A 23,558-nucleotide genomic window follows, 5' to 3' on the forward strand; every position below is an offset into this window, starting at 1 on the left:
CCGGGACACAGGAGGGTCAGTGTTTTTTATGTACCCTGACCACTTCATTGTCCCTTTTGCCCTGAAGGTGGGTTCAGAGTTAGGGCTGGGGTCCCTGTCCCCAAAAAGGGTGGTGACCTGCAGGCAGCAGAGTTCCACAGAGATCACAACTTCACCTGATTTTAATGCACTGAAAAAAGGAGTGACCTTTGGCTGCTCTGTAAGTAATACATCTGCAATGCTTCCAGATATCAATGAATGTGAAGAGGAGCCCAACATCTGCCTCTTTGGGACCTGCACCAATACTCCTGGCAGCTTCCAATGTGTCTGCCCCCCAGGCTTTGTGCTGTCTGATAATGGCCGGCGGTGCTTTGGTGAGTGCAGCTCTGCCCACAGGATGATGGGGAGTTATGGGACATGGCAAACACAAACTCCATGGATGGAGGCAGGACCTGGCACAGCTGCCTGCTGTGATCCCTTATGAGTGTTCTCAAGATTGGTAGGAGTTGGGGTTGGCTATTAAGATATCCTGGTTTGCTACAGGACAACTTAGCATCTCTGAGCCAAAATTCAGGGGTGGGTGGGCTGCTTCCTTCCTCCACAGCAGCACTACCTGCCTGCAGAGCCATCTGAAGAAGACTCTTCCTGATGCTGAAAGGCTGTAGTGGGGAGAGGAGGACAGCATCATCGGATGTCTGCAATGCCCTGTGCATATTCCTGTCCTCCTACAGATACTCGCCAGAGCTTCTGCTTCACTCGCTTTGACAATGGGAAGTGCTCTGTTCCCAAGGCCTTCAACACCACCAAGGCTCGGTGCTGCTGCAGCAAGATGCCAGGAGAAGGCTGGGGAGACCCATGTGAGCTGTGCCCGCAAGAAGGAAATGGTAGGTGGGCTGGGCCCTAGCTCTGTGGGTGAGATGGTCTCCAACACGAGCAGTGCAGGGAAGGTGTGCAGATTGGTCCAGACATGCAGCTGTGCGAGCTGTTCAGCAAAGCAATCTCCTCCACATGGCAAGAGCTGCCCTGCAACCTAGTTGCTCTTACTAGATTGCAGTGTTCTCTAGGTCTTCAGCAACCACAGTCAGATTCTCGGGAAATGGATTGCTTAGTTCTGTTTTGGATATGCTCTAAATTCTCAGTGCAGCTTTAGACAAGGCAAAAGCATCTTGGTGCCTCCAGATCCAAGGCAGGCATAGGTATTTTCCAACAAGATAGAGTTTTGTGGACTCATTTGTGCAGTGAGCTGTCAAAGTTTCTGTCATGTCCTAGAAGCTACAAAACCACATTTTGGCCTCTGGGAATGGGAGCATGGCTAAGCCCAGCAAACTTTTCTGCTTTCTTCCAGTTGCCTTCCAAGAGTTGTGTCCATATGGCCATGGAGCCATCCCAGGTCCGGGTGACACCCGAGAAGGTATGGTCTGGTCTGGGGACAAGAAATGTGTTGTGTGGGGGGCGGGAGGGTGTCAGCCTAGAAGCAACCATACCTCGACTGTCAGGAGAGAAGAGTTGAATCCCAGTGGCAGTAAGGGAGGGATGTGCGATCCCTCGTAAGCTCATGGTCTCTGCTTACCAGTGCTGTCCCCAGCTCTGGCAGGAGGCTGGGATTTCAGGGCCAGCTCTGAGAGGACATGGATGTTTCTGGCCACATGCTCACATGTGATTTAACACTGCCTTGGTTACCCTTCTAGATGTGAATGAATGCTCAGAGAACCTGGGTGTCTGCATCAACGGGGCCTGCATTAATACTGATGGCTCCTTCCGCTGCGAGTGCCCTTTTGGGTACAACCTCGACTACACAGGAGTCAACTGTGTGGGTAAGGGTCTGAGTGTTTGTCCTCCTTATGTCAGCAGCTGTGAGCAGGCACATGAGTGTGTGTGTGTGGGAAGAAGGATGTTTGAGTGTACTTCTCCCCTGCCCCTTCTTTTTTAACCCTGGCTCCTGATTTTGCTGAGCCTGTGTGAATGCTTGGCTGCAAGAAGTTACCAGCCTCCATCTTTCCTATATAAATCATCCACCTAACATGGTCCTGCCTTCTTCCAGATACAGATGAATGCTCCATCGGCAACCCCTGTGGGAATGGTACCTGCACAAATGTGGTGGGAGGCTTCGAATGTGCCTGTGATGAGGGCTTTGAGCCAGGGCCTATGATGACATGTGAAGGTAAGGTTGCTGTGGGGCTGCCCCTTCACCCAGCCTTGCAGAGCTCCAGATGGGAGAAACCAAGGAAATCCCTTCCTTCCTGCCACTCTCCTGTTCTCTTGGTTCCTGTAGTGTCCTTCATTCACCTGCCTCCATAGGCACTTGTACAAAAATTGGACTGTTGTCTCAGAAAACCACAGCCACATCCAGGCCACGTGCATGCCCCCAGTTAGATCACTGCTGGCTGAGTGAGCAGCAGTCAGGTCAGCATCCCCTTTGGCTTCCTCTGGGGTTGGAGCTCAGGGTGAGTGCTGGAGGCCTACCTGATGGCAGTAGCTGCCTCACCAAGGATCCAGGATCCTGTCCCACCAGGGGGGCTCAGTCACTTTCTGTCTGTCCCTCTACAACTGCAGTCTGTGACAGGAAGCCTTGGTGAAGCACAGAAATTTGTCATGAGATGAACGCACAGAAAGGAAGTCTGTCCTGGGCAGGTCTGCCAACATTACTGTCAGCTGATCCAACTCGGAGTGCGGAGTCAAGCTCTCTCCTCTCTTCTGCCTCCCAGATATTAATGAGTGTGCATCGAATCCCCTGCTTTGTGCATTCCGCTGCATCAACACCTTTGGCTCCTATGAGTGCACATGTCCGTCTGGATACGCACTCCGAGATGACAGAAGAATGTGCAGAGGTAAAATTCTCCTTCTGCAGCCACTTGGGGAGCTCCCACGCCCTCTTCAGGCCCCTGCCTCTGGTCTGTCTCTGGTGCTAGACAGAAGGCAGGACTGCTGTCTCTGGGCTTGTGCTCACTCTTGCATCTACCCTGGTGTCTGCTGCGTGCCAGCCAGCTTTGGCCAAGGCAACAGGGATTGGCAGAGCAGTGTAGCAGTGAGCACTCAGTCCTTAGCTGCTGCCACAGTGGTGCAAGCTGGCAGGATGAACGTGGTCTCATGAAACTTTCGGTTGCAGATCTGGATGAGTGTGCTGAGGGTCTGCACGACTGCGAGTCTCGAGGAATGCTGTGCAAGAATCTCATTGGCACCTTCATGTGTATCTGCCCACCAGGAATGCAGCGCAGACCTGATGGAGAGGGCTGCACAGGTACCAAGGGCCAGGCTGGGAGGGTTTCTCAGCGGGGCTGGACCTGCAATGCAGACCTGGAGCTTTTGCTTATGTCCTGTCAAACAAGTCCTTCCTGGGACTTCCCATGTGTCAGAACTTCCAGTCCTACTAGATACCCGCACACCCACAGTCTCTGCTCATCTGTAGACCCATATCCAGCCCAGGATGACACAGCATTACACCTTGTGTCATTTCTCTTGAATCTTTCCATGTCTGTGTCAAGCTTCTTTGCACGGAGCTGCTTACAGAAGTGCTGACCCATCCACATTTGCAGTGTTAGGTACGGGAGGAATGCAGAGCAGGCCCAGCTCCTCTCCCAGTCTGGCAGCTCAGCCACTTGCAGGTGGAGAATGTGCAAAGCAGGGAAGTTGGGCGTTCTGCTTTAGGGGGGGTCTAGAGAAAGTGGGTATGTTTCTCAGCTGTCCAGGGATGTGGGGGCGTACCTCAAAGGACTATGTGGGCTTGTTTCAAACTGAGTGGTAGCATGAAAACTCGTGGAAAGCTGAAATTTGTCCTCCAAATCAGTGCAGCTCTTTGTGGCTTCTTCCTTCCTAGATGAGAATGAGTGTCGCACCAAGCCTGGAATCTGCCCCAATGGCCGCTGCATCAACACGGTGGGAAGTTACCGCTGTGATTGCAATGAAGGTTTTGAAGTCAGTCCTTCTGGCACAGAGTGTATTGGTAATTACCATGGCCTGGTATGTCTTGAGCAGCCTCTAGTTAGTGGCACATGGTGCTTTTCAGGTGTTTCAGGGTTTCTGAAGGGAATTTGCCCAAGGTAAGATTTGAAAATATTGAACCACAAGTTCCATGAATTGTGGAGACAGAAGTGCAGACAAATTTGCAGCTGAGATTTTCTTCATGGGCAGTTTATTGTCCATACTTAATCATGCTGAGTTTTGCCCACAGAGATAAGATGCACCTTGAGTGCCTTGTAGGACACTGAGCCTTGGCCCAGCCACTGCTGTGCCAGGAGAGCTGGGAGGTGAGAAGCTGCCAGGGCAGTGCCAAGGAGACCCCCAGAATCTAGCAGGTTCAGTAACAAGGGAGTGGGCCAGAACGGGGACTCAGGAACAAAAAGGATTCACCTGTTGGATAGAAGTGTCCCATGTGAGCTACATGTCCTCATGGAAAACCAGGACTTTGTCCATCTCAGAAAGTGGGAGCTGTCATCCATGGCTCAGATCACAGTTGCTCTGATGTATGTTCAAGCAGTGCCAGAGAAAGTTTCTGAGTAAAAGAGACAGCAAAGCTTATGGAAGGACACATGGAAAGGCTAGAGCCAGGGACTAGCCTGGACACCCAGCACCCAGGCTGCAGGGAGATGCTTCTTGTGGCATCACCTTTGCTTTTGCATTATCCAAACCACACTAGCCGCTGTGCTGGAGCTTGCACAGGCTGGACAGGTTATTCAGCTATCTTTGCTGCTGGCACAAGTCTCACATCCTGAACTTGTCTTTTCACCCTCTCTACCCAGACACCCGCCAGGGCTTCTGCTTCACTGAAGTACTGCAAACCATGTGCCAGATGTCTTCCACCAACCGCAACCTGGTCACCAAATCTGAGTGCTGCTGCAACAGTGGGCGCAGCTGGGGTCCCCAGTGTGAGCTGTGCCCCCTTCTTGGAACCGCCCAGTACAAGAAAATGTGTCCCCATGGTCCAGGTTACTCCACTGATGGAAGAGGTGAGCTGGGGCTCAAATCACCTTTAGTGCAGAGGGGAGAAAGCAGAGATGTGGGTACAAGCAGAATTGCACTGGGAACTCTGTGGGGCAGGTCTTCACAGTGCCTGGAGCAGACAAGAAGCCTCTGCAGCATTGTCTTACAGCTCCCTGCACGTAACCTCTAGCGCTCAGATAGAGCCTGAGTTGCCCTGGCAGAGTGCAGTCACAGGAGCATGGAGAAGAGGCAGCACTGGCACTAACAGTTCCTTCCTTCTTTCCTGCAGACATCGACGAGTGCAAGGTACTGCCCAACCTCTGCAAGAACGGACAGTGCATCAACAGCATTGGCTCCTTCCGCTGCCACTGCAAGCTGGGCTACACAGCAGATATCACAGGCACAGCCTGTGTGGGTGAGTCAGGAGAAGGAAACCCCATTTCTCTGTGCAGCCCTTGGCCTTGGTAGGCCTCCCTCTGCCCCTTTTCTGCATGCAGAGAGAGGGTCCTATACCTCCCCACATGAAGCCTGGCTTCCACCTCTGTCCATACTGTCCTGTGTTTCCATGGCAGGGCTTTGCACGCTTTGTCCTGTTGCATGGCAGTATATCAAAATTATCCCTGCACAGTGCTTAACTCCTCAAAACCCAAGGTCCTTGTCTGTCTGACCTCAGGGGTCACAGAGACAGACAGGGAGCATGATCCAGAGATGACAGCTGGTGAGCAGCCAAACCTTTTGCTGCAGGGCAGCAGGCTCTGGCCAGCCTGAGTGCCACTCTGGGAACACAGGTGTTGCCATAAAAGCTACCCCTGGAATCACAACTGCGAGTGGTTATGAAAGTATGGAAGGAGATGAAGAGGTGCCACACATCCATTACTGAGATGGTGTTGAGGACCATGCCAGCAGCTGGGTCTTAGACAAAGAGTGGAAGGGAGGTCTTGGATCCTGGAAACCAAGCTCTGTGCCTAAGAGGGCAGGTGTGACCTTGAACACCAAGCCAGGATTTCTCTCTATACATTTGTGATTTCTCCATGTACGTGCCCTCCAGCCTGGCTCAAAGTTAAGGCATTTTCAGAGCCCATTGGTGCTGCTTTTTGCTCAGCCGTGGTGACACAGTCCCCAGAAATACAGGACTGACACCATCCCTGCTGTTCCTAGTACATGGGAGGAGCATCCACCCATCTCATCAGCCAGGAGTGAACTGGGCAAATTGTCAGTTCATCCAGTCACACAACATCCCATTTCTGAGCAGGAGGGTGATTCAGCTCTTTTCCTTAGGAAATCTCCTAGGTTTCCTAGTGGAAAAGGTAGATTTGTTTGGGGCAGGGAGTGTCAGGACCCATGTGGCCATGTGACCGCATAGTTTTGTTGAGCCATGAAACCCGGGATCATCTGCATTCAGGAGTCCCTTGATAGCCAGAATGGTCCAATGGGACATGGGGGCCCATCCAGCAGCACAGCCTATGAACGCTTTGTATTGTGTCTCTCAACTCCAGATCTGGATGAATGCAACCAGTCCCCTAAACCATGTAACTTCATCTGCAAGAACACAGAGGGAAGCTACCAGTGCTCGTGCCCCCGAGGATACGTTCTGCAAGAAGACGGGAAGATTTGCAAAGGTATTTCCCCAGGGGAAGGAAGCAGCAGTGTCTTCATCTCTGGCAGCAGGGACTCAGCTGCAGTGGGGACTCAAGAGCTAAGCAGCATGGGACAGAACAGTCAGGTCCTTCTGTCCAGACACGGGCAAAGTCTAGACACAGAGAAAGGTGCCCTGCTGGACCCTCATGAACTGGTGCACCAGAATTTCATTCCTCTACACGTCTCATCAGGAAAAAAATACTCCTTGCCCTTTCCTGCAGACAGCATAGCACACCTCAGGCTGTGGCAAGCTCCAGGAGCCTTGAAGCAGTGTGGCACTGGGCATGTCACTCCCATGAGGGCTCCCCTTGGTGCTGGCAGCTGCCCGCCTCTCGCACTGACAGATCAGGCTGCAAGTGAGGTGGTCTAAGAACCTGGGACGGTCGGGATTTGTGGCTTACTGGAGAGGCTGAGAAAAATCTCCGTGTCTTCCCTATGTGTTTGTATGGAATCAGAGGGGGAGAGGCTCCCTGGACTTGTGATTCTTAAGTAGGAACTTTGTGGGTGGTTGTTCCTGAGGCTGGTCATGCCAGGTCCTGGTCTTTTAAGCTTATCTGTTTCACCATGTGTACGCAGCTGCCATCAACTCAGACCACAAAGATAAGCTATCTCAGTAAGAGAAACTGAGACACGTGTTCTTGTGCTTGTTGCTTTAGACTTGGACGAATGTTCCACCAAGCAGCACAACTGCCAGTTCCTGTGTGTGAACATTATTGGAGGATTCAACTGCAAATGCCCTCCAGGCTTCACTCAGCACCACTCATCCTGCATTGGTGAGTAGAGGCATGGGCTGCTGTGCACGCAGAGGGTGTCTTGGGGGGTTAGCTTCAGGCCCTGCAGCCTCTCCAAGCCCTGCAGCTCTGGCTCTGGAGTACTGCTGACCTCTCTCCATCTTCAGTTTGTTATCAATGCCAGGGAGCTGTCCTCAAAGCTGCACTCCCCTTGGGGCTGGACTTACAGGCAGCTGCTAATGTTTTGCAGACAATAATGAGTGCACGGCTCAGCCCTCTTTGTGTGGAGCCAAAGGACAGTGTCTGAACACACCAGGCAGCTACAACTGTGAGTGTCAGAAGGGATTCTCCCTGGACAGCTCTGGTGTCAACTGTGAAGGTAGGTCTTTCTCTCAGGGGCTTTGACAGAAACGTGTTCCACGTGGAAGAGCTCCTAGTTGACTTCCAGCATCACATTGCCCTGATCTGCCTGGAGACACACTTGCTCTTGTACAAGCAGGTGAAGGTCTCGGTGTTGCAATCATGGCAGCCGAGAGTGGGAAAGGAATGGGCCTGTGTCTCACCATGGGAAAGCTCATGACAGGCAAACTCCACCATGTGCTGTGCCAAAGAGAAGCCTGTATTGAACACAGGCAGCATGGGGCAGAACAGAACGGTCCAGGCAGACCAAGAGGCCTCAGCAAGCTGCAAGGGGATATACATGGGCCTTGGGGCTGATAGTGCTGTTCAAGTGCAAGCTGCAGAGCCATAATTAGGCAGAAGAACCATCCACCTACATGAGCACTCCGATGGGTGCTGGCTCCCAAGCATGTACTGTGTACACATGTGGTCGCTGTGCACCCAGTGCTGCCCACGGGACAGGGAGGAGTTGTCTCACCACCCCCTGTGTTACATTGCTGCAGATGTGGATGAGTGTGACGGAAACCACTGGTGCCAGCATGGCTGCCAGAACGTGCTTGGAGGATACCGATGTGGCTGTCCGCAAGGCTACGTGCAGCATTACCAGTGGAATCAGTGTGTGGGTGAGTGTGGGATGGAGACCTTTGCATCCTGGAGCTGAGGGCTGGGGGATAGACGGCAGCTGGGCCCTGAGTCCCTCTGCAGCCACCCCGACCATTGCAGACACTGATTTATTTCTGGGTCTCCTCTGCAAAGCCAGCACTGCGCTTCCTGCCCTGCCCCAGAAGCCTTTGCCCACTGAATTTCTAACCAGTTTGCTGTCTCTGGTGCAGATGAAAATGAGTGCTCCAGCCCAACTGCCTGTGGCTCTGCCTCCTGCTACAACACTCTGGGAAGTTTCAAGTGTGTCTGTCCATCTGGCTTTGACTTTGACCAGGCCTTCGGGGGATGCCAGGATGTGGATGAATGCTCAGCGGGCGGCAGCCCCTGTAGTTATGGCTGCTCCAACACAGATGGAGGTTACCTCTGCGGCTGTCCTGGAGGCTACTTCCGAGCAGGACAAGGGTAAGAGCCAACTCTCTGCTGTAGGGATTTCTTAGATTTGAGGTATACCTGCACATTAGAAATGCATCTAGAGTGACATTCAGAGACTGAGACTTGCCCACCATGGCCCAGCTTGACCAGCAAGACTGGAAGCTGGTTCTCACCCCAGCTCATCTCCAGCCCGGTTCTGGAGCTGTGTGTGTCTGTAGTCATGGATGCTTTTAGACTCAGGTGAACCCAGAGCCTGGAAGTGCTTCATAGCAAGGACCCTGGACACTATGCAGTTCCACCCGCTGCCCCACTCTCACCTCATCTGTAAGTGATCATCTCTCAGCGCTGTGAATGCTGAAGTGCAGCTGTGTATCAGGTGCTGGTCCCAACCCTGCTTGTGCTTCACATGGACTTCGTGAAGCGAAGTGCTTGAGTGCTCTCTACTGCCAGAAAGCAACCTCACACTCCTCTCCTGTGCTCCAAGACAGTTTTAAGAGGTGCCTGCAGAGTATGGAGGTAACCGGGTACCAGGTGATGGTGCCCCAGCTCCACCACAGTTTGTAGCTCAGGCCCCTGAGAATGGCAGCCAAGGTGGACATAAGGTGCAGAATGTCTATTTTGTGGTGTCCATGCAGACACCTCTGCATTCCCAGGGGATGTCACAGGTCGTTGTGTGCGTGCTGCCATCCAGACATCCTCTACCACCACACTTCTGCTGCCTGCCAGAGTCGCCAGAACAATCTGAGGGAGCCTTGGGAGCCAGTGAGCTCCCATTCCCATGAGCCCTAGGCTTCTCCATTGCCAGACTGTTTGTCAACGGTTTACGGGCGTTCGGCCCGGTTCCGTGACAAAGAGGACGGGGGATCCACGGGCCCATGTCCTGGGAAAAGGGGAAAAGGGAAAAGGGGAAAAGGGTAAGGTGATGGCCCTGAGAGCAAAGAACAGCGGCAACAATCTGAGGAGAAACAAACTAATTTACTAAATAAGATATCAGAATGCAAAACAACACACTATAATACAATATAATTACAATTTAAGCTGATAAATCCAATACAGAGAGAGAGAATGTCCCAAAATCAAGGTAGGCCTTACTCTACTACCGGCGATAAGACGGCTGGAGAGCGAGGTGCTGCCAAGACGAGAGACGGCAGAAAAAGGGACAAGGTCTCGTGATCTGCAAGTTTTTATACTGTGAGCTTTTATCTTTTCCCTCCGGCTGGAAAATGGTAACAGAGGGGAAAGTACCGTGGGGAATGTCGTAGTCTTTCTCTTCTGAGAACCAGGTACATCCGCTACATGATGTTATGATGTGGAATACCAATAACCGAAAATCACAAAACCATGACACTGTTGCTGTCCTCTCACAGAATCCTTGTGCTAAAGCCCATATCCTCTTCCAGCTCACTAGATAGTGCAGTTGCTAGCAGTGCAGATTCATCTAATGCAGGGTACAAACAGAGTGAACCTACTGCAGCAAACAGATTGAACCTACTGCCTTATTAAACAAGATGTGGCCTGATACCTCCCCCAGGCCTGTCCTGACCATAAGGCACTCTGCACAAGCCACGCAAGGCATGGTCTTCACTTTGTGTCTGGGTGCCACATGAGGAACATGTGAAGGCAGTGCTAAGTTTTCCTTCTTGAAGCATGAATCTGAGATAGATCTCTCTGCTCTTTTGCCACCAGACACTGTATTTCTGGCTTGGGTTTTGGGAAAGGTTCCTACCTTCCTGCCCCTCAAGAAGAGGATGAAGACAATCTGCTCTCTCCTGAAACCTGCTATGAGTGCAAGATAAATGGCTACCCCAAGAGAGGTCGACAGCGACGCAGTGTCAATGGCACCGAGAGGCACAAGGTAAGAAATTCATGACATCCCAGATGCAGTGGAGCAAGATAAGAGCTGAGTCACCTGGGGGTGGCTGTCTGGAGTGGAACCCATATGGCATGCCCATTCCTATGGGGTTGTCTCAATCCAGGCAGATCCAGCTGCTCGTTCTGTACTTAAGTGACACGCGATTCTATGGTCTGGCCATGTTTCCTTGCAAGGGATGCAGTTGGGGTAACAGGTCACACAGTGCCATAGGAGGCTATCAGACTCCTAACTGTTAGTCTAACCACAGGTTCTTCCTTGAAGGAGGAAGTTTTGACCTCTGTAAAAGGCCCCTCCGAGTTCACAGGCCCACTCAGGACAGATAGGACTGGGAGGCTCTTCAGGCCTTAAGCAAAATGCCCAAGAATTTATTGGTGCTTTTCACCAAAGATGAGGGCTGTGGACTTGCTGGTTCCATCTCAGGAATAGAAACAGGGCACCAAGAAACACTTGGAGGACCATAGAAGTGGCACCCATTCCTCAGAGCTGCCTTAGGGTGGCACATGAGGCAGAACCCCCTAAATCAAGTCTTCTTGTATCAGGCCATCGCCTTTTCCTGGCGTGTGTAAGTAACACACCTGGCTCCTTCCCTAGGATCACACTGTGAATTTGGCCAGCATGGATGTGGAGGCTCCTCTGTCCATGATGCTGAACCTCTCTGACCTGGCTCATAATGAGCACATCCTGGAGCTTCTGCCAGCTGTGGAGCCGCTGGAGAACCGTGTGCGGTACCTCATCTCCCATGGCAATGAGGATGGCTACTTCCGCATCCACCAAAAAGAGGGGCTCAGCTACCTGCACCTTGGCCGCAAGAAAATAGTGCCCGGCACCTACCTGCTGGAAATCATGAGTGTGCCCCTGTACCGCAAGAGGGAACTGCAGAAACTAGAGGCCAAGAATGACCTCAACTACTTAGCAGGGGAGCTGGGCCAAGCACTGAGGATGAAGCTCCAGCTCCAGCTCTACTAACAGCAGTGAGACCCACCCACCCAACCAGCCGCCAGTACAGTCCTTAGCCTTGCCATCCACACCTGGAAACAACTGCCTCTTCTTTTGCCACACCCCCTGCCACCACCTCCCCTACTGCACTGCACAGCTGATGGGAAATGTCCCCTGTGGGCTCAGCACTCACCTGGGCCACGCAGGGGTATTCCATTCCATGGGGTGCTTGGCTCAAAACCAAGCCACACCACAAAAGAGCTCGTGCAAGCTTTGCCAAAGGTTTCCAGCTGTGTTAGGAGGGCGTCCTCCCAGTGCTCAGCTCCTTCTGTCTCCTTTAAACAAGGTGCTGTTGATCTGAGCTGGCAGAAGCAGCACCACGGGAAGGCTCCAGCCCTTCACACTCACAGCCCATACACCGCCCCACATCGCAGTAAATGGGAGGGGATCTGGGGGCGGCTTTGGGAGGTGCTTCAAGGGTGTGATGTCAGTGCCTTCCCCAACAGTTCTTTTTCCTTCTTCGATTTTGCGTTGTCATAATGGTGCTGCACAAGAACCCTACCTACTCTGGCTCCTCTGTCTCTCTGTCCTCTCCATGTCCTGTGGTCCTTTTGGGCTGCTCTGTCAAACTGAAAAGCTCGCTGGTGAGTGAAGGGGCAGCTCAGGCTGCAAACCTCGTGTCATGAAGCAGCCAGCCCAAAGGACCAGAGCTCCTGTAGGGAACGTAGGGTTTTCACACTGCAGTGTGCTGAACTGTGCATTCCCACCAAAGATGGGTGCTGGGAGGGGTTTTACAGAGCTCCAGTAAGTCCAGGGGTTAATGCGCCCTTACAGAAGTGAATAGGAGCTCTGGGGAAAAGCAAATCATTGCACTGGTTAATGCAAATGAACAAACTAAACTGGAAGGGAACATGTCACGAGCCTGGTTCAGAGCATCCATCCTTCTCTTGCCAGTTGGGATGGAGAACTTGGTCCACATGTACAGCACACTGCAGGGGCACACTTGCTGACCACCACTGATGTATGGTTTAAAATCCTGTAAAAACCCTCCCCCCAGCAGGAGCTGATGGGTGGGTGGGCTCTGCAGTATGGAGCAGGGGCAGCCTGGCCCTCATGGTTGGTCCCTGACCCTGAGCCTGCCATCGGTGTGAACCAGGGGGCTGATTCCCCACAGTCAGGAGTGGAAATGGAAGCTGCATGGCACTGCCCTCATTACTGCCTGCGGCCTTGGTCAGCCTGAGGTGACAACTGAAATGCATCCCGGTTAGTGCAGACAAATGAAATGCGCTCCAAAGAGTCTGGAAGATAAAGTGAAGTGAAAGGAGCTCTCCCTGCTGCCTCCCGCAGCCGTGCAGGCTGCTCTGTCCGGGTGGGCTTCTCCCCCACCTCGGGGTGGCCCTTCGCACAGCGCTCCGCAGTGCCGTGGCCTCATTCTGTAGGAATCCATTCTCACTTCTGCATCAACACTGTGCATCGTCAAAGGCAAGAAAGGTGCTAACTCACTCTGGTGACACACAGAACTACCTGATAACCAACCAAAGGTGCTTTCAGAAGCTGGTGCTGGTAATGGAACTGTCAGCGTTAGTGCACTGTATCCATCCACCCTTCCGTATTTATGTGTAACCACCACAGTCTGATTGCTCGGTGGTGTGAGGAGTGCATATTCTGTAACATTTTTTGGTACCTGGGGGTGGGGTGGTTGTTTTCTCGTGGTACGCTTCCGCTGCATGGAGTGGGGAAGTGTATGTATACTGTATTTGGGCTAACGTCAAACTTGAAAACTCTTTTTGTATAATGCAGCTCCAGACTCTGGTTTTGCAAGAGTTCCAGAGCTTGTGACAGGATGGGTGGCCTGATGTTTGGTTTTTTATTATTATTATAATTATTTTGGTTTGGTTTGGTTTTCCCAACAGGTGCTTTTTTTAAAAAAAAAAAGAAAAGAAAACTATTAATAATAATAAATGAGCAGAGATGGGTTTGTGTGTGTGTGTTGAGCCAAAGCTATCACATGAAGAAGCTCAAGGTTTCCTTAATTCCTCTCTGGTGTGGTGTTTTTTGTATTGCCATTTCTTGCTGGATGTTTTTGGGAAGCATTGAAACTGAACCCTGTGCCCTTGTCCCGCAGAGAGAGATGGCTCTTTGTGGGATTCCTTTTTTGTATCGGAAGCAACAGCAACAATAAAATTATTTTGGGTTAAGTGGTTCTGTGCCTTCCTCCCACCTGGGCGCGGGGCAGATGTTAGCGGTGCCCACTGGCAGCACCCATTGGCAGTGCCCATAGGTAGCACCCATTGGCAACGCCTGTAGGCAGCGACTGTTGGCAGTGCCCATAGGCAGTGTCTGTTGGTGTTGGCAGCACCTGTTGGCAGTGCCCATTAGCAGCACCCATCTGCAGTGGCTCTTGGCAGCGCCTGTTGGTGTTGGCAGCACCCATAGGTGCCCATAGGCAGCACCTGTTAGCAGCACCCATTGGCAGTGCCTGTTACCAGCACCTGCTGGCAGTTCCCATAGCCAGTGCCCATAGGCAGCACGTGTTGGCAGCACCCATTGGCAGCTTCTGTGGATGCTGGCAGCACCCATTGGCAGCACCTGTTGGTAGAGCCCATAGGCAGTGCCCCTTGTCAGCACAAGTTGGCAGCACCCATTGGCAGTGATCATAGGCAGCACCCATTGGCAGTGCCTGTTAGCAGTGCCCTTTGGCAGCACCCGTTGGGCAATGCTGGTTGCTGGTTCATCCTCGCAACTCCTTGGGGACAACGTCACCCTCACAGCTGGGACATGAGTGGGGGCACAGAGAGGGCTGGCAGAGGAGGTGGCATTTGGGAGGCTGGAGGCAGAGGGGAGGGCTGGAGGCTGCAGAGATTCTCAGTGGGATTCTCAAGCTTGGGGCAGAAATGTGCAGGACAGCATCCTAACTTCCAGATCCTAACACAGATCACAATATTCATAAATTCAGAGTCTTGTTTGGCCTTCAAAAATGCAGGACCGTGTCTGTGTGAGCATACAGATACTGCTGCAAGGTTCCATAAAAGGAGATGCTGGTAAAACTGGCTTTCTGCTGTGAACAAAGAGCTGCCCCTTCACTTAGCCCTGTTAGGTGAGCAGCTCTTGGTGTCGTCAGATAAAGGCCATATCCCTGGGATTTCTTTGACACAGGTTCCCTGGGGTCTGGAAGAGCATCCAGCTGCAATCTGAGGAGCCTCACAGCAAGGGCGGCTGACAAGGGACAGAGGTCTCTGGGAGTGTTCAGAAATGAGAAAGAAGGAATGGAAAACTGCTGAGAGTGTGCTCATGTTCTCATGTGAGGAGAAAAGTGAGAATTATGTCTGCTCTGAAGTGCGGATCCGGTTGGAAATTGCTTGATTTCCTTCCTTTCCTCTGCTATTTCTCCACCTTTTCCTATGTGCAAACCACATATTGATACAAAAACCTTACATTATTCTTAGGGAGTGTTACCTTGTTAGCAGCAGTGCTGACAGGAGCAGAGGTGGACCCACAGGAGCGGCAGATGGCTGCTTGTGGGGACCAAAGAGAGCTCAGCCTGGGAATGTCACACCATTTGGGATCACTACCAGCACACAGCTCATTCTGGCTCTCAGTGGGGAATTGTCCATGGAAGGAAACTGCATAACCGTGCCTACAAGGAGTACTGCATGCATTCTGACCACACTGCAGACCTGGAGTGCATGTGGGAGGTTTCCCACTGCTTCAGAAGCATTTGAGGTTCATTGTTGACCAAACCCTGATACTCTACTCTTCTTTTTTGTTGTTGTTTTGCTGATGGCTGCCCACCTCCCACTCAGGCCTGGCTGTGCAGCCCGGGCTGCCTAACCCCTGCAGCTCTGGGTCCATGTGTCTGAGCCCTCACGCTGCCCAGTGCACAGTGCTCAGCACTTTTGCTGAAGCTCTGACGATGTGACTGCTGTGATGTGACATGCCACAGTTTGGAGATCTTCATAGAGAAACTTAGACCCCCCATTAATCTGCTCGGCCTGATTGCTTCTGTTTGGAAACCCCAATGTGAGCATGCCAGCCCCAGCCTGCAGCTCGTCCTAGCACCCAGCTCATGTCCCTGCCCACGTCATCCCGCACAGCCACAGGGAACAGAGCAAGGAACCACGGGGGTGGCGATGCCAAGCAGTCTTAGAATGAAGTTTGGAAGAGAAACCTGGCAGGGTGCATTTGGGCCACATTGCCTTCCACAAAGAGCAAAACCCAGACATGAGACAGATAGGTCCCAGCTCCAGCTGGGAGCAAGCTCTGGTTTTCCCACTGAACAGCAAAGTGTGTTCCCACAGACATCTCCATCACTAAAGCTGTGACAGCCTGAGGCATTTAGGGGCTTGTTGCTTGCTGTTTCCACCTTTGTCAGGCAGTTTTCCTACATCAGTGGTATTGAGAAATGGGAACCTTTGGGTTTTGTCACTCATCACTGGCACTGGGTACTGTTATCAGATGGGTGGAAGCCCCAGTGTGCTGCTGGATGGTCAGCAGCATTGAGCATGGCACTTCTCGTGCTGTGTGGTACAACATTCCCTACCTCTTAGCAGGACAGCTTTACTCCTGGGGTTCCTGGCCAAGTGAGACTTGCTCTTGATAGTGATGGAGAAATTGCTGCTGTACTTCTCTGTCCTTACTATCACCTCACACTGACCCAAGTCTCCCTTGCTACAGCTGAAACCCCAAACATTTGTCCTGCTCACCACGGAGGGGACATAGAGGAGAATCCATGACCACACATGTGCGTACCCCAGCCTTTCAGATATTTAAACAATATGTCACAAGTTTCCCCTCATATTGCCCCACACTAAGTTACCCCTTCCAGCAGCCTTCCTCTTGGATCACAGTTCTCTCATTGTGCTGCCTTTGCTTAGATGACATTCCAGGCTCTATCGTATTTATACTGATAAAAAATTGAAAGCTCGTCTCATACATCACTTCATCCAACTTTAACTGCCAAAGGACAGAAGTGTGGTTATGTTGGTGTAATCACAGAACCATAGTGCTGTCAGTCAAGTACAAACTAAACTCTGTACAAGTCTTTGTATGTGCATCCTTAGATATAGTAAACATGTACTTTTATCTAGGTCAGGATGAGCATCCTTGAAACTGCTTAATTAATTGAGTGGAGGAACTCTTAATCACAACAAAATGACTAAACTTGTATTTGAAGATAGGAGCACCTTGAAAAAAAAAGTGTTGTTAATTAGCATGACTAACATAGCCTACAGAAAGGGAGATGAGCCCTGTATCAGGGCTGTATCAGGGCAGTGGGCAAGTGACAAAAATATGTATAAAGAAGCATCACAAAAAATCCTGGGGTGTGCTAGCTCTGTGGGAGCCCACCTGGCACCCAAACTTGCACAACTTCGCAGCAAATCAGTATTCACGTGTTTGCATTCCAACAGTGGATTGTACAATGGTGGAAGTAAAGTGTGTATACAACATGAATATAATTAAATTACTTATTACTCGAGTAGCACAGTATCTGCAACCCTGTTCCAAATTCAGTAGGCAAAATTTGGGTAATTTCATTAGAGTTGAGTGGTCTTAACCTGCTGCTAATTCATTGCTGCTAACATCTGTAGTGATGTGACAGTCACATGGACTGTGATTCCCACTGAACCCCAGTTAGATTAAGCTAAAACCACACTCAGAGGTGCATGCACTATCATCAGTTTTAATGAGAATCTGGAAGAAAATGTCAATCCCTGAACATCCAGAACCTCACTGTCACTGGATGTTCGAGGCAGTACAAGTGCCCTTGCACAGGGAGGAAGGTCATGGCGGTGATCATGGGCAGACTGTGCTGCCAGCAGTCCTAGCTGTCTTTGTGCTCTCCTGAAGACAGCAGCTGCTTTCCAGGTAGAAGCAGCATGAGAGAGGAGAACCTCACCTGGGAGTGCATCCTGCACTCTGTAGACAACTTGGGGTCTTTTTGCATCAAGGAGAGGAATGAGAGATTCCTTCAGGCTGGAAACCAAAGAGTAGAAGTAGTATTAATGCCTGGTGTACAGCAACCTACAAATGCCATAGAGGATTTCTTGGGCTAATGAACCCAGAAACAAGTTGTTAGGGCCAAGCTGTGTGTGCAGAAAGCTAAGTATGGTCATCAGAGTGGCTGCTCGTGTTTAGCACTCAAGAGTAGCAACTATTTCAGCAGCATTCCCAAAACAGCCTGCATAAGATGCAGAAGAGTTATATATGCCAGAAACACGCAGGGTGTCTTCCAACTAGCTGCATATTCTTAACAGTGATGCTTGTGTTGTGTGGTCAGCTGAGCAGTCAGATGCAAAGAGCATTTCCATCCCAGGCCTTTTCACAGTGGCAGAGAAGCTGAAGTCATCACTAAGCATGGGTTGTTTGGGGCTACATGAGTCCGTTGCCTCTGTCTGGGTCTGAATTTATCCACAGATTAGACATGCCTGAGCTTTAGGATGGTTGCTTCACAGAGCTCCTGCAGGAAGGTTTCCAGCCTTGAGTGGGTAAGGTAGGTGCCGAGGAGCTTGGCGATCTCTGGACTGAGATCAGCTCTGCAGTCTGTACTGATGGCTACAAAAGGATCCTAATGTAATCACCAACTGATAAATATGTCAAAGATTAAGTTCTTACTCTTAGAGAAAGTGTGTCAAGGCGACATACTGAGAGACAGCTGTTTATGCCATGAAGTTGTTCCTTGCTCTCCAGCTCACCCAGCTCTCAGATCCTCCATTATTTAGATAACAGATATGGGGAAAAAGGCAGATAATTTGGGGCACTCCTATGCTCACTGGGACAAATGCTTTCAAGTGAACTCAGATATTTCTACTTTTCCATCTGTACAAGGTTATCACAGCACAACTCAGCTCTCAGACTCACTTCTGCACATAAAGGCAAAATGAGTATCTCCAGTGTAGCCAGAGAGTGCCATCCAAAACAGCACACAGTGATCTCAGGCTTTTATGTGAGTGATGCAGACATTTATAGTCATTCATAATCCCAGAAAGGTTAAACAACTTGTCCAAGGTCAGATCACGAGCAATGACAGACCAAAGAACAGAACCTGAGTAACGACCTGTGCTGTCGCACACCAAAATATGGCTGTTACATATAAAACACTCTACAACAATGACTCATGTCAACTTGAGCTCCAGATTCTACTGTGACCCATGCTCTGCCAACCCTCTTTTATTAAATATCTTCTCAGTAGCATTTAAAAAGGTAGCATATAGATTATACACAGCATTGTGCTTTGAGTAGCACCTCTGTGAACTGAAAGCTCTGTCAATATATCATGAGGCTATTTATTCAATAATTCCGTTCCCAAAATACAAGACAACAGCCAAAAATTCTCTCTTGTCAGTAAGAAACAAGCCTCAAATTTCTGCATCTTCCTCATCAGCTCAGCTACTGCCTGTTGGAAAGAGTCTATTGGCAAAGAAGCTAAATAACTGCTGCCCTTAAAATGCTGATACAGCTTGCAGGTGTGATGTGGCTGTAGTTTCCTTACACGGTCCTGGGTGCTGACAGGAATCCTTGAGGAGGCTGCCTAGGACAAGATGAAGGATGCTAATAGTCTCATCCCCACTCTTTCCCAAAATTTTTGTCAGCTGTGCCAAGTCTTTGTGAATATGCTGCTGCGGGAAGATTGCTGAGTTGCACTCCACTGTCTTGATAATACTTTGCAGTGACTAAAGAGTGGCAAAAGGCAAGAAGGAGCATAGCCAATAATGTCCAGATCAAGCACAAGGCACGCAGAACTCCAGTCTTAATAGAAAGTCTCTTCTCCATCCTATAGGAGTCCCAACTTGAACAAATAACAGCACATACAGGAGCGCACACGAGCGCATGCAACTGCATGATGAAACCAAAACCACTCCTGGGCAAGGAGGGCAGTGAATTTGGGTCTTGCACCTTCAAAGACTGCCATAGTCATGATGTAACGTGATGAAAAGAAGCAGCATCATACAAAGATTTCACCGCATTTCATGTGGCCACTTGAAACTATTATTGGAAGATACCTGAGGATCTTTTGTGGCTCCCAGCAACGATGTTAAATGTGTGTGCAAGCATATCAGAACGAAGACAACTGGGGACATGGATCAGACAGGCACTCTCAGTCCTTTTCTGTGTCATTCATCTCCAAGTAAGTGGCCAGTTTGAGTTCTGTCTTTATTATTCCTGTTGGAAAATACAGTATGTGCAGTAACTTTGGCCTTGACAGGAAATACATGAGGTTATTCATAGCCAGTAATGTCTCTGAATGCCATAAAAAGTGCAAAATAAAAGTATTACAGGAGAAGGAAGATTTTCAGTAAGTTTTGTACCAAGTAAGCCAATTCTCATGGTTTTGCTGACTGATTACTTTTTGTTGGACATTTCTTCTTATTACATTTTCTATGAAAGGGCTAATCCTGCCCAAATTCTGGGGCAGGATTAGCCAGAGCCGTGCTGAACAGATGAGAAGCCACTGCCACTAGACTAAGCAACTTTAATGTTTTTATGCAAGGACAGGAAGAGCAAATCCAGAGAATCAAGGAGGAGGGAGCACAAGTCATAGTTCTTGGAGTTTTGGTAGAAGTACTGCAACCTCCATGATCCATCCAAGAAAATGTAGCCTTTTACTATATGTCAGTATAGAACCACATAAACAATATAAGCCAGGATGAGCAGGGAGTCAAAAAGCTTAAAACTAGAAGCTTGACAAGCACTTGTTTTAATGTAGTTTTTGTAGGAAGGGCAACTGATGTCGTCTACCTGGACTTGTGCAAGGCCTTTGACATGGTCCCATACTACATTCTTATCTCTAAATTGGAGAGATACAGATTTGAAGAGTGGGTTATTCAGTGGATAAAGAATTGGTTGGAAAGTCACAGCCAAGGGTTTTTGTCAATGGCTCTATGTCCAAAGGGAGGCCGGTCACAAGCAGTGTCCCCACAAGAGTCCGTCTTGGGACCGTCTTCAACATTTTTATCAAATACATAAACAGTGGGATTGAGTGCACTCTCATCAGATTTGCTGCTGACACCAAGCTGAGTGGTGCAGTTGACACAACGGAAGGAAGGGACACCATCCAGAGGGACCTGGACAAGCTTGAAAAGTGGGCACACAAGAACCTAATGAGGTTTAACAAGGCCAAGTGCACGATGTTGCACTTGTGTGGAGGCAATCCCAGATAGGTGTACAGACTGGGAGAAGAACTCATTGAGAGCAGCCCTGTGGAGAAGGACCTGGGAGTCATAATGGCCAAAAAGCTGGACATGAGCCAGCAGTGTGTGCTTGCGGCCCGGAAGGCCTGAGAAAGGTGTCCAGCAGGGCAGGGTGGTGATTGTCCCTCTCTGCTCTGCCCTTGTGAGGCCCCATCTGGAGTACTGTGTTCAAGCCTGGGGTCCCCAGTACAGAACAGATGTGGAGCTGTTGGAGCAGGTCCAGAGGAGGGCCACAAAGATGATTCAAGGGCTGGAGCACCTCTCCTGTGAAGACAGGTTGAGGGAGTTGGACTTGCTTAGCGTGGAAAAGAGAAGGCTCTGGGGGAGACCTCATTACAGCCTTCCAGTACTCAAAGGGAGTTGCCAAGCAGAAGGAAGTTTGACCTTTTATATGATCTGATAGTGATAGGACAAGGGGGAATGGCTTTAAACTGAGAGAGGGGGGATTTATGTGGGTTGGAACTAGATGATCTAAGATCCCCTCCAACCTAAGCCATTCTATGATTCTACAATGGGGAATGAGGACATCTCAAAGCAGAGGGCATGCAGATAAAGAGTGTGATGCATGTCTGTTTTTAAATTCTACTCTTAAAACTGTCAGTATTGTCAAGACTTGCATGTGTACTCTCTAGACATCCTGAACAGGATTCCTCTTGGAATGATCTCATGTCTCTGGTGTGCACCAGCATGTTTCCTTAAGTCTTGACAGCCAGAAGAAGCAGAGCAGCAGACCCTTCCATCTCAACTGCCTATGGCTCCACAAGCCATTATCCTCTAGAACACACAGGTTTCCACACTCTGATCAGCCAAGTGATTTCAGTCTTGCTCACTCAAATATCAGCAAAAGTATTTATCTGGTATTGCTCAGTGTGCAGAAGTTGGAAAAGGTACCAGTCCAAAGTCTGGTGCTGTGCTAATTAATCCCAACAGCACTGAAATGCTCACACATCAGTAATTCACATCTAAAACAATGAGCTGATGTCTTCTGTTGTTGAGGTTACATTATAGAGGACCCAGCAGATGTATGGAAGAGCTATCGGCATGCTGAACTACCATTTGAATTACATCTCTTTAATTCCATGGTGTGTGGTGAGAATGCCAGATTCCTCAGGGGCTGCAGGATGGGCTTCTGCCTGCACAGGAAGACAGCTGTAGTATGAACAGCCATCTCAATTAGTGCTCCGCTGTGGCTGACACTTTGAGGATCCCCTGTCAGAACAGATGGCAATGCATTCGTCACAAGAGACGCAGCAAATTTCTGCAGGTCTGGAGAATTCAGGAGTCTGGAGTTTTGGATGAACTTTGTCACAGCATCCCTTTGCTGAAAGCACGTATTTAAAAGAAATAAAACCAGCATTATATTGTCCATCAGGCTGAGGAGGACTGGCAGCTTCTTCCCGTGCTGTATTTTCTCCCACTTCGAAAACACATTTGCCCAGATCAGGGCATAACCAGAACAAAACATTCTTCCACCAATGATTTACATCCCTCTTACCCTTATCAATGAAATACGTTTGTCACAAGCCCCCAGAATGAGGCATCTTACCTGCTGCTTGGGATGAAGATTTGAGTCACTAAATCAATACAGGGCATTGACCTCTCTGAAAATAGCCAGCAGCAGATGGACAGATTGTACAGCTGGGTTGCTGCTAGAGGCCTGAAAAAGAAAAGGTGATGACAGAAGAGAGAAGAGGCAACTGTTGTTACAGCCTCATCTAGTTGGAACTGCAGTCCCACTACGTAGCGCTCTATGTATGCCAACCTCCAAACCAAACCAACACACAAGTGAAGAAAAAAACACTAACTTGAGGGGGTCGAGATGGGCTGCTACATCTCCCAGTGCCGGGTAGAATTGTCTCTTTGTGCTGTAAGTGCTGGACTGCGGAGCAGCTGCAGAGGGGCAACCAAGGCTTTGAGAAACTGCTCATCACCCCTACAGTGTGCCTTCCCTGCAGCATTCTCAGAGAGCAACACATCTGGCCCCAAGAGAAAGCAGGTTGTCTCCTTCCATGCAAGACAGGAGAGGGAGAAATTTGGGGATGTAGCAGAAGGGTGAGGACATTGGCAAAGCCTGCAGTGGGGAAGGAGAGAGGCTGTGGATACACAGCCCCGTTTGTGTCACTGCTGCCACTCACCCATCTGGGAACCAGGGTTGGGGCAGAGCCTGTCCTGCCCTGTGAGCCGACCTCAGGCAGCTGAGGACATTGTGGGGGCTTTTGTGTCTGTGCTTTGCTCCATGATGTGTCCCTACAAGGACAAGGACGAGGCCCCCCAGCCTCCAGGGTCCACCAGGAGGGGCTGCAGGACACCCCCTGCTTACAGCCTTACCCATGGCAGTGACCCTGCCGATGTTCTGTGAGGCTGCAATGAGAGGAGCATGGCTGGGAGTGCTCAGCACTCAGCCCCTCCACTACCCCCATGGGAACAGCGATGTCCCAGAGCCCTTGGCCCCCAGCAGGTCCCCCTCCTGCCTGCTGCAGCAGTACCAAAAGCTTGGGCAACAGCACAATGCCAGCAAAATGCATCACCTTGCTGCAGGCTGCAGGGCAGGGAGGAGGACTGTGGCAGCATGGGTGGGCTTGTGGGCTTTGGGAACAGGGAAGAAGGGCCCTTCTGGTGGGCAAGATCCATGCAGCAGGTTCTCTCCCACCCCCAGGCCCTGAGATGCCTCCAGCCCACCCCATGGAATTCCACTGGGGTCTTCACCCCAGACCCCTCCAGCCCCTGTCCCCTGGTTCCTTGCACAGCCTCACACCGCAGCTCTGATCTTGATTTCAGTGAACCACAAAGGAAGCATTGCAGCTCCAGAGGAGCTCCAGCAAACGGTCCATCACCAAGCATCTGGCACAGCTCCGGGAGAGG

The 23,558-nt window shown here is 50.4% G+C and overlaps 1 protein-coding gene across 3 annotated transcripts in view; it reads left to right on the forward strand.

The window, feature by feature from the left end:
• LOC110388750 (fibrillin-2-like) overlaps positions 1-16,589 on the forward strand; it is a 128,887-nt gene extending 112,298 nt beyond the window's left edge. For 2 of the 3 annotated variants that reach the window (XM_021378308.1, XM_021378309.1), the window contains 17 exons: positions 228-353; positions 711-863; positions 1,325-1,390; positions 1,668-1,793; positions 2,021-2,140; positions 2,685-2,807; positions 3,086-3,217; positions 3,794-3,919; positions 4,716-4,922; positions 5,186-5,311; positions 6,393-6,515; positions 7,191-7,307; positions 7,516-7,644; positions 8,168-8,287; positions 8,498-8,729; positions 10,386-10,554; positions 11,164-13,706. In XM_021378308.1, the coding sequence (XP_021233983.1) occupies positions 228-353; positions 711-863; positions 1,325-1,390; positions 1,668-1,793; positions 2,021-2,140; positions 2,685-2,807; positions 3,086-3,217; positions 3,794-3,919; positions 4,716-4,922; positions 5,186-5,311; positions 6,393-6,515; positions 7,191-7,307; positions 7,516-7,644; positions 8,168-8,287; positions 8,498-8,729; positions 10,386-10,554; positions 11,164-11,538 (2,570 nt within the window). In that variant the 3' untranslated portion in view covers positions 11,539-13,706. Of the gene's footprint in view, positions 1-227; positions 354-710; positions 864-1,324; positions 1,391-1,667; positions 1,794-2,020; positions 2,141-2,684; positions 2,808-3,085; positions 3,218-3,793; positions 3,920-4,715; positions 4,923-5,185; positions 5,312-6,392; positions 6,516-7,190; positions 7,308-7,515; positions 7,645-8,167; positions 8,288-8,497; positions 8,730-10,385; positions 10,555-11,163; positions 13,707-14,664 lie in introns of those variants that run through there. The other variant, XR_002432970.1, reaches the window with a different exon arrangement.

The sequence above is a fragment of the Numida meleagris genome, chromosome 27 (assembly GCF_002078875.1).
Source record: "Numida meleagris isolate 19003 breed g44 Domestic line chromosome 27, NumMel1.0, whole genome shotgun sequence".
Taxonomy (NCBI): domain Eukaryota; kingdom Metazoa; phylum Chordata; class Aves; order Galliformes; family Numididae; genus Numida; species Numida meleagris.